We start from the raw sequence: 18,113 nt of genomic DNA, 5'->3' as shown, positions 1-18,113 counted from the left end.
AGTCGTATCTGCATACTGGACACTGCTTAGGTACTATATACATTATCTAAAATACTGTCACCAAAGTGAACTCGTGCCACCTTAAGGATACCTTTTGCGTGCGGTTACCCCGCAGGTTGCTCGTTCTTGTCAACCAATGTTTACTACCTCCATGGCCGAATGGTTATCACGCTGGAGGCAGAGGTCCTGGGTTCGATTCCCGGGCCGGGAGAAATATTGGTGTGGCCTACGTTTATTTCTCTCGTGAGTTTGGGTGTAATTTGTGTTTGTCTATGTGTATGTCCATGGCACTCGCGATACAGGGTTTTCCTAGTGCGGGCTATGAAAGTGTGCGTTATTAAAAAAAATGGCATTAAGAGCTAGGTCATAAAAAGAGTAAACAAAACTGTTCACTGGGAATACATGAATTTTGCCGATAGTACTAACACGTACGTACGTCAATATATTGTGATCCAACCAATTTCTATAAATGTATGTAAATTACTGGTTTCAATTGCTTGATTCAAAATAGTTTAGTAGTTTCTTCTCTTAATTACCATTCCAGCATATTATATTTTCCGGTACAAGGCGTACCTACTTTGCTCTATTTTCCATAGAGCATACATATAACTTCATTCATTCATTGAAACTTGCGATAAATACAATTTTCTTCCTCTAAAGCGCAACTCCTAACAGTTCAGTTTTATCCAGATCTTGCCTAGAAACCTACTTACTGTGACGAGGCCTAATTTAAAACTGCTTGATGAATAGTCGCTCCAGATTTATCTGGGGCGCAGTTTCTTCACGATGAATAGGCGGCCCAGATTTGTTTAGGGCGCTTATTCGTCGTACAGTATCGAGCAATTCGTTAAAGTCAAGCGAGTTAAGCATAATGGTCAACAGGTATATTGGATCAGGTATCTTTTTTATATAATTTGCACCTAACCATACCGCCCATGGCTATTTGCACTCAACATGATGACATGAAATGACCTAGAAAACTGCGGCTCCCTAACAGATTTTTTTTAAACTCTCATATCCACGCTCCAGGGAAATCCAGTATCGCAGGTATCAAGGACACATACATAGACAACCACAAATTACACCCAAACTCTCGAGAGAAATAAATGTAGGCCATACAAAAACTTATCCCGGCACGGGAATCGAACCCGGGTTCGGCTATGGAGCTAGTTATTTTATTATCGTTAGGCAATTGTTTTATTTGCTTAATTTTATTATTTGCTTTGTCGAAGACGTGGTAGCCTAGTGGTGGTGACCAACCGCCTCTCAAACAGAGGACGTGAATGACAATTAAGTTACTTAGGAAATGAAACTATTTTTCCGGATTGAAAAATCGCGTATATTTATTTTTTTTTTTCAAATAAATTACGATACAATTTTAGAAAAGGAAACAACAAATCTAAAAAAATAAAACTAAATAAATTTGTTTGTGCAGTTAGGTAAAAGAGAAGTTGCGGAAGTGTGCTTCTGCGAGTTGTGTTTATATTTGGCTTAGCCCTCGACAGAGAGGAGACATGTGCCCAGTAGTGGGAGGCATAAATGGGTCGATGACAATATTTGCTCTGTCACTGCCAAGGACAATATATCAGAACCTGTTCATATTCTTTTAATCTCAAATGAATATCCTTTATCCTCTATCGGTAGAAATAATTATCAAGATTGAAATAAATAAAGCAAGCACAGGCAGTGTTTTCGTGTTTATATCACAGTATTACGAATCTTAGTAAATTAAAATTTATTGTGGTTAGGCGACTCTCCCGCGCTGACGCCAGTCGCTATAATACAGCATACAGACAATATGGCTTTAGCATCACTTGGACTGGTGTCGCTGAAATTATAAGATAACAAAACTCATAAATATTCTAGTCCATTCAGCATTTAATCCTATTTCAACACACACGTTTTCCCGGTAAGTTTTTCTATGCCTTTTCATATAGGAAATGAAATTATTTTTTTGGATCTAAACCGTGTATATTTGTTTTTTCAAACAAACCATTTAGATCCGAAAAAAATAGTTTCATTTCCTATGTGTAACAATCGCGAAAACCTAAGAACTCGATATAACTTCATACTTAGTTATCTACATCTTTCACGTAACATTTATTTTTTCTTAAAATCTCTATTTGGCTTACTAAGCACTTTATATTCTTTTATATTGGTGGAAATTCGTAAATGGCATTGGATTATTCATATTTCAGTATACTACAATTATATGATTTGTATGTGAATTTACCTAAAATGTATAAATAAATAATAATAAATATTATTCAGAGGAACGCATAAAAGGGTTGATTTATGATAATAACGTTCATACGAACAACAAAATATTGGCGTCAGCGGAGGAGGAATAGGAAAACTGTATTGCTAGATCAAATGGTTTAGGTATTTACTATTAAATAATAGTCTTACAAAAAAATAGCAATAGTACCTTAGAATATTGTCTAAACAATGTACTAATTTCTTACACGGTGTATGTTAGTTGATTCATCGAGTATAACCGGAAATAGAGACGAAATGTCATTTAATTTGTTTGAAAACTATTCTACCATATCATTATGGTGACAACTGCGCTCCGATTGGCCAGCCTGAATTCAGAACAATTGACGGGTGTTGTCAATTGTTTCACTTCAAATCGACCAGTTTAACTTGAGCGTTGCTATAATGGACGAAAATTGAAAAATTACATGTTTAAAATTTAATTAACCGATGAAATGTGATTCCGATTGTTTTGCAATTCGATGTTTTGCTGTTTTTCCCACACCACCGAATGGAACAGCGCCTCATTGTTAGAGATATTATCGTTAATACAATAAATATAGAATATTTTTGGAATATACGGAGACATACACACAGGTCAGTTGTAGGCGCTGTACTTTTTCAGCTTTCTAATTTGTGACTTCAGCGCAAACGAGAGTTGCTATTTAAATTTACCTGATGAGTTGCCAAGGATGGAAAGCCCTTATTTCGTCTCTATATCTGGTTATATACTTGTTGATCCGATCATACAAAATCTTGGAAATAGGCTAACGGCTAAAAAAGTCTATAACGAATTTTTATATGTAGATGTTTCTCTTTAAGTACCACAGAGAACCTGCCAAATTTCGTTTTTCAACCGAAGTACTATAGTTATTAAATTCACACTTATTGAAAAATTTTCAAATTGTCCAGTGGCTTAACGTCACGCCACGTCGCCTGCTGCCCCTTCAGTCGCCATCGGGCTTTTGTCGACTTCGGATCTCTGTCAAATTTCTCATCTCCTAAAATCTAGGCTCGCGTTGAAATACCTCGCCTTAAGCGATTTCTAAAGGCAATTGAAAAATATTTTTTTCAAACAAAACATTTTGGTACAGAGGTTCATGTGAACATTGTTATCATTATTTTTGTTGTGTGTATGTATGTTTGTTAACGCACATTGCATCGTCAACATATGTAGATAGTCGAGACGTGAACAGACACACTTCGCTTAATTAGAATTTCTTCTAGATTAGAAAGATAGCAAGTAGTTATTATCTCGTAGAAAGTAAAATGTTTATTGTGCACTGCTGCAACGCAATGTGCAGGGGATGGACGTAAAACTTTTTTTTGCTTTATTTACACGCAAGTATGGAATTTGAACTAGAAATACGTAAGGAAATATTTTGTTTGTATTTACAAAATGATATCCTGTGTTTGAGATCTGTTGTGACTCGTAGGGGGAATGCTGCCAGCTTTTGGAGCACCCCGCTGCAGGGGTTTTGTTCTGGTTAATAATACTAGACCTGACGGTCTTTATCTTACGTTATGTCTATATATAACTGGTTACCTATCACAAGCTAGAAACACGATTTACAGAATTTCGTTTCTCCCAAACCTTTCGTTTTTTATAACCAGGTTTGCCCCGGCCCAGAGGTTGTAGGTTTGGATTAATTTACTTAGGTATAATGTAATATTTTATCTAAAAATGTAATTTCGTTAAAACGAATGTTCAGACTGTGTTATAATTATTTTTGTAGTAGTTATTCGGATTCTTTGTTACAAATTCATACTGAAAACAGTCAGCGCACTAATGAAAAACATCGAACCGTACTGAGAATAAACGAAGTCGGAAAAAATAAACTCGTGGTGGTAGCAGATTATTTAAATAAACAAATATACATAAACTGTCTCAATAAAATTAATAAATAAAAAATGTTTATTTACTTCACAATTCAGGTTTCGAAACTCCTTTAAGTAAATAATATACTTGTGCCAGAGGTCCCACTTTACTATATTACAACACAGATATCTAGTACAATTGATTTTACTTAAAATGATTTAAAATTATATGATTATAGTAAGTAAGATGGTACTTATTGCGAGGGACTGTTTATGTACTTGGGAAAGTATGTGTGCGCGTGCGTGTTGGTGTGTGTGTGTGTTAACGCAAGAAACTCTGGCACTGCTGGCTGCAGCCATCTCCCTCGAATCATTCCAAGATGGTAACGAAGCGTGTGCCCACGTATTTTTTATCAGATTTTTATTATAATTGAATTGTACACAGTACTAGAACTTAGAACACACTTAGAAAGGTTTTGAAATAATTTTGTTTGCTGAATTCATAGTAACAAATTCTTAACATATTAATTAATTGTGTTTGTATTTAAAAATTAATGCATGACGTACGTGTGTATTTTTTCAAACAGTTAAATTATACAAAGATCAAGCCTCTATAAAAAATGCCTGTATTCAGGGTATAACAGAAAGGTCCGCCTATAATTTCACTGATAATCGTATGGATAAGGAACAATTAGATAAAAATGATGTTAGGATAACAAAGAATTCAAAATTGCTGGTGATATCGTTGATAAAACAATTAAGGCTTTGTGTGCATAGACAAGTAGTAAGTTTGCAGGTTTTTATGTGTGTATATACAGTTTAACTTCGTATCTAAAAGAGTCTCAATCACGCGTAAGGTAATAAATTGACACTTAAGTATGGTTAAAAGTTCTTAAATGAAATAATTACTAATTTATTTAACAAAAATTTGTGAAACAATTTTTCAAAATATTTTAAATTTCTGTTTTTTTGTGTACCTATGATAATGCTGGCTGTACCTGCTTTGTTTAATTCTCTTTGTAAATTAGTGAACCTTTTGCAGTGAAGTAATGAAACAAAATTATTGCAATAATTTTAATTTTACATGCCGTAGATGGAGTATCTGAACTCTTCTAAGAATTAATTATAATTCGTGGTAATTCGTAATTGTATTTCGTTATTTTGTCTAATAATTTTTGTTGTTGTTGTTTTAAATTACTATAACAACCAAAGCTCCAATTCTGAACTACAGAGTACTAAATAAGTTATAGTTGTACGTAAATTTTGTTTTTTGTGCACGTAAGCCCGTTATTTTAGTTATTTTGTCAATTCTTCAATCAGTCTTATTCATCTTATTTGTGTAAGATATTTCTTGTAGAAACAAGTACCTTTTGATCGTGTTTTCCTTTTATTAAATGCAATCTGTGCTTTTTCCTGTGTAACAAATCAATTTTATACTTCGAACTCCTTCGATCCGGCCGGATTCGAAGTGCCGTCTTCTAGCAAATCGTGCCAGACGCTATGCGAACTAAGCCACGGAATTTTTCTATGTGCTTTTTGTCTACGGCTAAAAAGTCTTTAAAAACCAGATACAAAGATCCGACATAGAAAAATTCGTGAGGTCCGTTGGTTCGTTCCGTGGCTTAGTTGGCATAGCGTCTGCCACGGTTTGCTAGAATACATCTGTTTGAATTCGGCCGGATCAAAGGATTTTTTTCTAAGTGTTCGTATCGTAAATCTTTGTATTAATAATTATAACAAACTAGTGGAGTAATTTCACAAAAAATAATTGAATATCATGCTGGTAAAACATCCTAATATTCAATAAAACACTTAATAAAATATGTTGCTAGTCATGTAAACTTGAAGAATATTTGTGTTGTATTATGGTACCTGTTCTTAAAATAATTTCAGAAAGTTTGTCATAATAAGCAAAATAAAATAATACTACTTACTATATTACTATATTACTGAAATTAATATTTAAATAATAACATTGAAAGTTAACACGATGAACTCGATAACTCAGCACTTAGCGTTGTATAACCAAGTGCTGGGACGAACAAGTCGTACGCCTCGTGATATGCGACATCCCTGTCCATAACAGTTGCAGTACCGCTTTAAATCGCAAATACAGTACTATAATAACAACCTGTAGTAACAGCAATGCTCCTTGTGAAAGAGTTCGTCCAGGGAACTGTACTGCACGTTCCGGTTTTGAAGGGTAAGGGTGCTGGTGAAATTACAGGCACATGGGACTTATCAACTTGTCTCAAAGTGATCTCTCTGATTTTTCCAAATTTAAAGCTTTGAGTGGCACTGCAACTGTTATGGACAGGCGTGTAGCTTGATGTTATGAAAAAAATCTTACCTGAACGAATTCTTTCACAGGGAACTCTCTTGTTCGATTCCCGCTAGGACTCTTTCGATCTTTTCTAAATTGATTCTGATTTGTGTTTTAGGTAGTGCCCCGGTTAAATTCAAATCTCTGGTACTTACAATACCCGTAACCTGAGTCTCAGGTAATTTATGTGGCACATTATTATTATTATATTAACATGCAAATGTTTAGAAAATCAGGGACTTTATTTCATTGGCGAAACATAATTTTAATTTCATAGAGGAATTTGAATTTCATGCTCCGACATTCGGGTTAAAACAAAAAGTAATCATGGAACATTACAGTTAATGGACATTTGTGCAATTGGGCGTACTAAATTGCACAAGACTTGAACAACTGGATTCGTCCAGGGACTCAAACTTTCACTCTCCTATGCGAAAGCCATATGTTTTTCCATGCAGACGATCACCCATGATCAGAGCTCAGAATATACAGAATGTATTTACTAAAACTTCAAGGAAATAGCACACATATAGTTGACAAAACCTCTCTTTTAAATAATGTAATTGTTATATATTTTTGATTTGCTAAACAGTAATTACATAGAAGAAAAGTTTTGTAGTTGTAAGTAAAAATATAACGGCCATGTTTTGATTTTTTTTTTTAATCATTCCGGAATTTCTGACGAAGGTGTTATCTACTCTATGTATACCTAACTGGCTATGATTTGTACTATAAAATCAGATGGATATAATTCTTATGTTTATCATAGTTTATTTTCATACCAGGAGACCATATTATGTGAGAGGTTTAGGATTCTTATAACGGAGTACGTAACACTTACGTGAATACGATTCTTGCGCGGCTATATCATAAGTTAGTAGGTTTATTGCTGTGTTGCTGTAAATGGAAATGTATTGCAATTAATTGTGTCGTGGCATAGACCCCTGAGGGCAGAATGGTATTGGCCTTAACACTCCACAGTAATCTTATTCGTCTAAAGCGATGAGCTTAAGCAACTGATATAATTCGTTATATTTAACACACAGAGATTTCAAAATAAAGTAGTATTGGTTACCAAATCCATTTTTAACCGACCAAAAAAGGAGGAAGTTCTTAATTCGACTATACTTTTATAATCAGACATTTGTCAACTGATTTCGATGATTCTTTTTTTTTGTTGGAAAGGGGGTACCTTAGTAGCGGTTCCATACTTATTCTTCTACACTTTTACCTCAGCTGTACATCGAGCGAATAACGAAATATTGAAACTTGGCAGATAGATATTATTTCAATGAAAGTGAAATATTATAGCTAGAGTTGATCCGATGAGGGAAATGGCAGGCAGGTAAGAGTTACTCCTTAACAGTTTTTTTTTTAAATTTATTATTCAATTTACAATTAAACACATATGTACATTAACATAGTGCAGCAGCTACAATTTGTTTGGGCTCGTATTATTCGTTTTGACGAGGACTTCCATATAATGCGTTTCAGTTCTCGTTGAAGAGACCACGGTAACGAACACAGCGAAAAAATTTTTTTTGTAAAAAAAGTTATAATAATTGCGTCTTCACTTACAGAAAATTTTTCAAAAAATTTCCTTCACCGTGTCATTCCAATCACCATTAAAACAAGATATCAGTTCATATTCGTTGTAGTTAGTAGCAGAAGAGCGTTAAGTGTTCGTCCAGGGAAGTACTGCCACTTACCTATTTCTGCCGCCAAGTAGCAATGTGATCATTATTCAGTTTCGGTTGGAAAGGATAAAGATGCTGGTGAAATAACAGGCACATGGGACTTGTCAACTTAGGTCCCAGGGTGTCAGGCGCAGTAGCCGTGCCCCGTGTCAGGCGTGTAGCTTGCCATCAGGCGCACAACTTGTACGTCCCATTACTTGATGTTATTCAAAGAAGCATATTCTACTCTAGATTTAAATTCACACTCATGCTGAGAATGGAACCGGCAACTCTTAACTTTCAAGGAGTCTTCCCACACAACTGTACACCATTTTCGCACCTATAGAACGACAATGACGTAAGTGCAAAAATTTCGAAAAGTAACGTAATAATAGGAAACGACTTAAAAACTTGAAATTTCGTGTGCGACATCGACTTTTAAGTAGCCATACTGCCGCTAGAGGGAAATTGCGTAGTTGTGTACCTAATTGTAGAGGGACTATAATTCAAGAATGCGGGGAGTGAAGAGCACCAGTTGTTTCACCGTGCTTGTAGAGAATCGCTACAAATCTCTTTGTATCTGTCTTTTTTAAGCTTAGTTTGTTTTAGTTTAAATGTGTTTGCTTTTGACTTTAGCTTAGTTTTTGCTTTGATAACGACAACGTGTTTTCTATTAAATTATTAATAAACTGTAAGTACATTGTCTTGGCCTTGCTCACTCGTTGTTAGCACCCAACCTTTCATCCATTGATACAGTCCGCTACAGTGCTACAACGACGTTCTGATAATTGTGGAATCGGCAACAATTTACTTTCAAGAACCCTGCTCCTACATAACAGAACCATTTATCAGTTCATATTCCACTCAAGATTTAAACTCACACTCATGCCGAGAATAGAAGCGGAAAGGGCCTATTCCTATATAACCAAATGGTTTGGGCTAGCCGACAATCTTTTCTAAATTACAAGACAGGAACTTTTGTAACAGTTTTAATCACCATTTCAACACTAAATATGGTACAATGCAGGTGCAATGCAACGTCTAATAATAGCATGTCGGCTGGTATGACAGTTGCAAAAATTGCGATACAATCTTTATCCGTATTGCTTAACAGGCCTATAACACACGACTCATCATACTTAGTAACACCGCCAAAGGATTTCATAGAATTTCTTATGTAAACGACTTGGGTCTTCACTATACACCTTATACAATTGACATAGTGCATTAAACGTAATTGCAAGTACAACTATTTATTTACATCTCTCGGCAACCTTCGTGGTTCGGCTGTCGTTGGATTTCTGTCAGTGGCCCTTTGCATTTGGTGCAGACTTGTAGTACGAGTCTCCCTGAACGAACTCTTCCATAAGGAGCTTTGCTTCTCCTAAGATTATTTGCGCTTGAGTTTGGATTTGTTTTCAACGAATCTGTCAATTCGTCTGTTTTGCTTTATTCTTTACAAACAGCCTTTCTTTCCGACATTTGCATCTCGAAACAGCTATCATAACTATAAAAGCCCGTGGACCATACAAAGTCATCCTAAAATCCAAAGTTTAGAAGCTTGTCCTTATAAACTGCCTCTGTGGCCGAACGATTACCATGCTTGACTGCCACGCAGAGGTCCCGGGATCGATTCCCGGGCCGGGAGAAATATGTGTATGGCCTAGATTTATTTCTCTCGTGAGTTTGGGTGTAATTTGTGGTTGTCTATCTGTGTGTCCATGGTACCCGCGATACAAGGTTTCTCTAGTGCAGGGCTATGAGTGTGTGCGTTATTATTATTAAAAGCGTAAGTAGAGTATAAAGTAAAGAAATTAAACTAAAATTTTACAGTTCTTAAAGCGACATCTCTAGTCAGCCGCTATTAGACGTAAAGGTACTTGGCTGTGTGAAGAAATGAGAATAGACTTCTCACAGATGGCGTTACGGCAAAAAAGTAGTTAAAAACTAAAAACAAAGATCCGCAACAAGTACATAGAAAAATTGAAAAGAGCGTTGGCATGGATCAATAGAAAATATGATTTCAATTCTTCTAAGACGTTATTTTATTAAAATATCGTCTTTCTAAACACTCGATTCTTCCAATGCATTTGCTTGAAATAAGACTTTTATTGGCAATTAGTTAGTCCCTATAAAATAAGTACCGCACACTGTGATTGAGATCTTTGTTTATTATAAAGATCAAACGTTAGTCGTTTCGAAATAGATTAGCGCTATTTTGTAAATCTTCCTGAAATATTGTCATTAGATTTTGCACTATTGAATTTTGCCGAGAGCGCTTTGATATTGCACGGACAATGGATTACCAATTCACCATAACTCCATTTCCAATTAGTCTAGCTGAACTCTATTATATTAATCAATAAACAGTAACAAAAAACACTCAAATTATTAAAATAATCTTATGTAATTTGAGACATAATAAACACACTTATTAATAGGGCCGTCAGCTTAGTGCTCGAGATATCCCAACAACGTATTACTACTAGGCACTTACGTATCGTATATGTATATAATGTGGTAACATAATCTTTTCATTTTCTGATTTATACAACGAAATTAATAAGCAGTTGCTTCAGGATTTTATGATGTCGTTTTCGAAACAGTTTTGTTTTGTAATAATGATAATACAAAGTGCAATCTTTTATTATATATTTTTTAGGTAATATAACAGTCACTTAAAAATTTTAAAGCAATGTTATGCTCTAGACAACCAAATGCCTGATCTCAAACTGCCTCAGTGACCGATCGGTTATCATGCTGGTCTGCCCAGGTTCGATTCTCGGGCCGAGAGAAATATTTCTATGGCTTACATTTCTACTTACATTTATCTTTCTCGTGAGTTTGGGTGCAATTTGTGGTTGCCTATTTGTGCTTCCATGGCACCCGCGATACAGCGCAACACCCCGACCAGAACCAGTTTAGAACAGTTCCCGTTAGTTTTAGAATAAAACCCGGGACCAGTTCACTGACATCATCCAGCACCCACAGTATAAAACGGTTGATCCACATAGGTCGTCAAATGTATGATAGATTTTTGGTATATAACAATTCTGCTTTGACAGAAGCCCAGAAGCTCAAACTCGGGGTATGTCAGCGAGCTAGGGAGCGCATACTAGGTGTAAAACCAATAAGATAGTGTCAGGAACACCACGCTGCGCTCAAAAACCCAAATTATCGATGTAACTCGGAAGGCGGCCAAGTTAAGATGAGACTGGGCTGGTCACGTCTACCGCATACCAAGCGAGTTGTGGGCCGAAATAACGGAGTGGAAGCCCACAACTCAAATAGGAGACGCGGTAAGCCACGTCGGCGATGATGATGGAATGTGAATCCTGTACAAAGAACTGACGAGACGTTGCCTAAGGCTAGGATCAATGAACCAAAAAGAGGGAGACTTTTGCCCAGAAGTGGGACAGAAGAGGCTTATGAAATATAATAAAAAAAATGGTTTATGCACTCATAAAAATACTTTGTTGGCTTAGAGCCGACAAAGGTGTTTAGTTCCCATAACAAAGTTTTTATTCTGATGGAACTGTAAATTTATTACTCATAAAAAAGTTTTATTGTCATGGAACTACAAAATGATTTGCACTTTATTGTTCTATGATAATTAGACTTATTTAACTAATCACCTGTTACCTCTCAGCCTACAAAGTTTTTACTGAGTGTGCTAGGCTCAGTTTTAGAACCATCTACTTTAGTAGCTGCAGAGCTCCTTATGAAAGGGTTCATCCGGGGAAATACTGCCACCACACCAATTTCTGCCGCCAAGCGGTATTGTGAACATGACTGTGTTCCGGTGTTGAAGGATAAGAGTGCTGGTGAAATTACAGGCACATGGGACTTGGCCATTTACGGAGGGGCATTGCAACTTCAAAGTGGTAGGTGCACGACTTGTTCGTCCCGTCTCTTAGTATCATGCCATGATATTAAGATATGATATGTTAAACCTTACTTCAGACTAAATTATATAAGCGAAATCTACTTATTAAGATTTACAATAAAAAATCTCAGTATCACTTCAGCCTAAACTCAATCACAATAATTCAGCTTTCTTCTATTTTTTAAGCACCTACTACCTATCTACTTGAGCATGATTGAACAACCCCATTTCGCAAGTAACCGCAAGCACCCGGTTTCGAAAACGGCCGATAATCATGTCGCATTGTTTCGTTTTTCCTCGACTTTCACCGGCGCACGCGCATCTAATGTAATACATAATTGCGGACTGCGATGTGTTATGACATGCACTGTTGTCACACCGTTAATTTGTCTAGACCATCTAAGCGGATTGTTACTTTTTTATTTCTGTGTGGGAATAACCTTTTTGTTTGTTCGTTTGAGTGGGACTCGTCTTCCGGTCTTACTTTCCTCAGTGTTTTTTATATCTTACATATGTAAAAGCCACTCAGTAGTGCACTCAGAAGTGCCTGTCAGTGGGTGTTAACCTAGTGACAGGCACTTCCTTAAATTTTTCTTGACCACTGGAGTTATTGTATTCTACGTTTCTTTGTGTTTTGTGTTTCTACGTAGTTTTAAAAATATTTTTTTTTTAAAGGAACAAGTTGCTCCAGTAGAAGAACCTCAAGAAGACGACAAAGATTCCGTCAGGTACACAAAAAGAAACAACAATAACCTTTATAGTTTTTTACTTATTCTAATCTTATTTTTTTCGTTTGTACAGCCGTGTCGATAACGAAGAATACCGGCCCGGACAGGTGTTCTCTCTCAACCCTCAAGAGCTATTGGAACTTCAGCCGGAAAGGAAAGCTCCGCTGCCGAGTACATCCCAACTCCAGCAACTCTACAGCAACCCACAGCCCGATTCTCGTCAAAACGTGCAACAGATCTACTTCCTTGAACCCCATGGAGCACGACAGGTGGGAGAAATGCCCGGTGGGGTAGTTCAAGTAACCTCACCTGCACATAATGCTCTGCCCACCAATAACGCTCAATCGCACCAAATGTACAGTACTGCACAGCCAAACACTCCAAATGCACTGCTTAATCGGTCCCAAATTCCGCAGCTTAACAAAACAGCACAATCCGATCCCAATTCCATTCGAGTTTTGCACAAACTCCACGCTGACATCCGCCACCAGTTACAGCAGTTATATTATATCAAACCGAGAAACGGAACTTTGGCATTAGACAGGCTTGAGGGATTATTTGAGATAGTACCAGCTTGGAAGACCACACCAACCGTGTCAACGACCGCACCACCTACATCTGTGACATTGCCATCCAAGGTAGTGGCAACAACGTCATTAGAACCAGTTGCAATAGCACCACCGCTAGCTCTGGGTGTCAATAATTCTCCACATTTGCAACAGACCACCAAGTTAGACCCTAAACCATTCAGTCCGTTCATTTCTGAGAGAGAAAAGCCATCAAACACAGCCCAGGTACCTTGCTTTAGTTAAATATTTCGCTTAATAAAATTTAACGACAAGTTAACTTGAACTAAATCTTAAGTCTCTCAAAAATCATGACAAAGCATAACACTACTATTTACTAATACCAACTAAAATTAAAATATATACCTACGTAGAAAATTAATTTATTAATATTTAGCCAAACAATTTTAGGCATTTGTTAAATATGGGAATTAACAAACGTACAAGTATGCCAATAACGTAAATCTGCTTTCAATTTCGAGCTCCATGCCTTTCTTTGAAAACACTGTACGAATAATTGCTAAGGCGCTCCCGACTGGAGAAATAAGATTGTGCAATTTCTGATGGATGGTCTTTTAGCAGGTATCTCTACAGCCATCGCATGCAGTGATCGCGCGTCCTCATTACTCGTCAAATGGTGGCGAGGCCTCCGTAGGCGCTGCCTTATCAGTGAGCGACACAGGAGTTGGCGCATCTGACTCATTCGATCAAGAGCTACTGGCGTTGCTCGGTCAAGCCCCTGTTCGTCAGCAAGTAGCACCTCAGCTCTACCAGCAGCAAGTTCAGGCCTCAACACAAAGCGTTGCACCTCAATATCAACAAATATCAGTACAGAGTGTCGCGCCTCAGTATCAACAGGTAAGACTAATACATTAATGCTATCTGTGAGACAAACCCATTTTATTTTATCACAACTTCTCTTCTTCAACCCGTTGCTACTCAATGCTGATTGTAAGTATTCAGCAGTACCTCACATCACAAGATGTGATATGTGATCTTGAACTTTTCACGTCTAATTTCTTCCGACAAGTGTTACCTACTCACCAAGAAGGTCACCCTTTCGCCCATCGGCGGCCGGACTATATAATTCTTTTTTGCGAAGAGATTCTATACAATCATGAGAAAACGTGTCTTGCCCATATCCACATTCTTACAACATTGGAACGTAGGTATATGTGTCCCCGTTGAGTGCGTCTGATTACTAGTTACTACTTCCTAGACGTACATCATCTTATTAAGCGTTTACTTCTCTTTTACTACCAGTTTTATATAGACTGTAAAGTTTGTGTGAAGGATCGGAATTAATTATTCATTTTGATGATTTTTTTGTACTAGATACTTGGCTCATTTTATCACATTTGTTATCAATTAAATTGCATATTACACAATTCAATCATTCACATTCACAAATAGGGCTTGTTCATGTGATCGTAGTTGCATAAAACCAATAATGCTGTCCTTTTTCCAGGTCGACAGATATATTACTAAACCAAACAAGAAACCCTCCAAACATCGCCCTAAAGTTCACTCTGTCGTGTCACCTCCCCAGTCATTGGCAGCACCGCAGCAATACTTAATTGAAACGACGAATGTCCAGCAGCAAGTGCCACAGCAGCCGCAGCAAGTGCCGCAGTACCGCCCCGCGCCGCAGTCGCAACCGCGTCCAACTCAAGCTCTCCGTTACGTGCAAATGCCTACTGCGCAAGCTTTTCTTCAACAAGCTCTTTATGAGCGTCCAGAAGCTCAAGGTCTTAAAGTAGTGGCGGCACCAAATCTCCATCAAGCTCGACCGGCTCTCGCCTACAGAATCATACCTCAGTACCAACAACAAGAAGCAGCTCCAAAGCAATACCGAATCGTAGAGGCCCCAAGACCACAAGCTGCTCAACAACAAAGAATACCGGCGTCCAGCATTGAACGTCCCGTCACTTTCTTAAAACGTTTCCCTGAGCCTGAGAAAATGCGAGCCGTTAAAATATACGACCCTGTACCACAGGAAGCACTGGTTCCTCAACAGCCAACGCAATTAATTGGAGAGCAGTATTACTTACGACCTCTATACAGATCGAACGAACAGCGTGGCAGATACGAACTTACACCCCTAGGAATCCGAACAGCCGAGCAACCTCGTGCCGTAGAATCTGCGAAATCGCCTCATTCGTCTATTTACGTAAACCAAAAAGTAGCACCCAAGAAGGTCATTAGACCGCAGCCCGCTCGATTAGAGCAAGCTGTGAAAATTGATAAATCTAGAGAACAGTCAGGAAAAGCAGATCAGCCAAGCAGTGTTGAACAAATCAACATTGAGCAACATGGCCAAAGCCTTGACGAGCAGAGATCACAGTTGCCTCCACCCAAAAATAACAGGGCATACACGCCTGAAGAGTTCGCTGCTTTAGTGGCGGCTGGATATGCGGTGACTCCAATTCCAGTAGCTCCTCTTGGAGCCGTAGCCCAGTCGAGAACGTCTGTAGAGCCGGCGCCCGCGCCGCCACAGCGTCGACCACTCTACAGCAGACGCAATCCCTACTTGCCACTCAGAGGAGACGACGCGCCTTGAATAACTGGACCATGTACATATTTTAGTAATAAATTTGTAAAATAAAGATAGTGATAAAACAAAACTGTGTTTCGTTTATAACTTTCAGTTTTTCACAGTGGTCTTTGTTGGGAAGTTATCAAAAAACGAGTTAGCATAACCAGAAAACTGTTCAAAGGATATAATTACTATCTACGAGTGTAAAATAAGATACATAAGATAGTCTGATAAAACCATACAATGGATAAAACAATATATGTTTCAAAAACGTTTGAGGAGCGCTAGCAATTTCAATTTCTCGAGTAACGTGTACTAATTAATATCTGTCAAACCGCTTTCATTCCAAAAATACTGGCAGGATTGTGAAACTGACTTTCCCTTATTTTTGCCTCCACCTGAAAAAAAATAGACACTTAGTAGCTATCTCTTGGTTTCCATCCTATAAGCTTCATCATCAATGAAATCATGTATGTATAATAAAAATAATGGGTTGGCCCAAAGGTCTGTGCCATTTTTACCAATAGTTTTAAACAAAAAAGTACGGCAGTCTTTTCAAATATCATATTGTCTATGATCATTTTTAAAATAATATTTTAGCTCGCATTTTGAATGCGCCTAGCACCTACCAAACGAATAGACGGGAAAATGTGTAGATTATAATTTATGAAAAATGCCCGGAAATGGTGATTCATAAATTTATCGTATATCATCATAATAATGCCAAACGATACAAACCTTTACAATACTGTCAAAAACTATTGCACCAATTTTTAAAATGCGAAATGACATGTTCAATAATCATCAAAGCCTATAAATAAACAATATGATAAAAAAAGTGGCACAAACCGCATGGTCTTTTGAACCGATAAGACTATAATAAAATACAGAAAATACCGAGAACAACAAAATGTAATATTCTTATTTACATAAGTGAATTATTTTGGTTGTCATATAATTTATTGAAATTCTGTCTATAATTTTTCTGTACTACTCGTATTTTTATTGGAAAAGTTAAACCTTTCACGGGTGTTTCTTCTTTATTAATTATTCACTTATTTCTTATTTATAAGATACATCGAGTCTATAGCCAGAAATAGAGCCGAAATATGTGCCTTAAATCCCTGGCAACTTATCAGGCAAAGGGACCTTATATCACATTTAAATATCAACTCTCGTTTGCGCTGAAACCACAAATTAGAAAGCTGAAATAGTACAGCGCCAACAACTGACCTGTGTGTACGTCTCCGTATATTCCAAAAATATTCTGTATTTATTGTAATAAAGATAATATCTCTAACAATGGGTGCTGGTCCATTCGGTGGTGTGGGAAAAACAAGAAAACAAACAAACAGATTTCATCGGTAATGAAATATGTAATTTTGCAATTTTCGTCTATTATAGCAAAGCTCAAGTTAAGCTGGTTGATTTGTAGTGAAACAATTGACTTTGACGACGCCCGTCATTGTTTCGAATTCGGGCCAATCGATGCACAGTTGTCACGGTAATGATTTGGCAGAATAAGTTGTAATATAGCATATTCCCGGGGTGCGATCGGGACAAGCACACTGTTATTTACCTACAGGAATTTATCCAAGGTTCTAATACTAACGAAGGAAACCAACACCAAGTTTTAACGTTGATCATTTATTGATCGGTTTACAGTAATGATAAATTCACCTTTTAAGTATATTAGAATTACATGAACCACAAGGGGTTACTACCCTAACTAATCAAGTGACGGCGGTGAGCTAAAGGGTAGGTTTACGGGGGTTGAAGTGCGACGCGTCACAAGGTTTCAAACAAATTAAATGGCATTTCGTCTCTTTTTCTGGTTACATACTCGATGATAACATATTACAAAGTAATGTAATCTATTAATAATTTGACTGTAACAGTTGGGCTGTATTAACTTGATTTCCGTCTGTCAATGAAGTTAAAATCAGCCAAAAGGGCTGAAAAAAGAGAAACTATAATAATAATAATCATTCCAAGTCAGCCTTGCTAACAACTTGAGACGGTTGGATTTATGTGGTATGTCGCTTCCTGCACAATTTTTTTCTTTTTTTTTTTTTTGAATAGCAAACGACGGAACAGACAAGTCGTGCGCCTAGTGGTAAGCGACACGCCTATCCTTATGGATAGCAATGTAGAAAGCGATCCTGCTCGATGCGACACGCATTGTTCACCGACTCTTGAATCTATGTACCTAACCCCGACCGACTGTGCTATTGAAGGGGAATATCGCCTCTCCAATTTAAAACTTCAAATTAATCCTAATAAGCATACATTACATAATCAATTATAAAAAGTTCAAGCAGACA

General features: G+C 37.3%; 1 protein-coding gene across 2 annotated transcripts in view; it reads left to right on the top strand.

Annotated features, from left to right (window-relative positions):
• Positions 1-15,882, top strand: part of LOC113239422 (putative mediator of RNA polymerase II transcription subunit 12) — a 76,771-nt gene extending 60,889 nt beyond the window's left edge. Inside the window, exons 3-6 of one of the 2 annotated variants that reach the window (XM_026476426.1) lie at positions 12,635-12,687; positions 12,761-12,956; positions 13,836-14,111; positions 14,722-15,882. In XM_026476426.1, coding sequence (XP_026332211.1) covers positions 12,635-12,687; positions 12,761-12,956; positions 13,836-14,111; positions 14,722-15,813 — 1,617 coding nt within the window. In that variant the 3' untranslated portion in view covers positions 15,814-15,882. Of the gene's footprint in view, positions 1-12,634; positions 12,688-12,760; positions 12,957-13,832; positions 14,112-14,721 lie in introns of both variants that reach the window. The other variant, XM_026476425.1, reaches the window with a different exon arrangement.
• Positions 15,883-18,113: the final 2,231 nt, after the last annotated feature.

This window comes from Hyposmocoma kahamanoa, unplaced genomic scaffold (genome assembly GCF_003589595.1).
Source record: "Hyposmocoma kahamanoa isolate Upper Pololo Valley unplaced genomic scaffold, ASM358959v1 99879, whole genome shotgun sequence".
Taxonomy (NCBI): Eukaryota; Metazoa; Arthropoda; class Insecta; order Lepidoptera; family Cosmopterigidae; genus Hyposmocoma; species Hyposmocoma kahamanoa.
The sequence above is the reverse complement of the archived record's forward strand: the minus strand, read 5'-3'. Positions and strand labels throughout refer to the sequence as shown.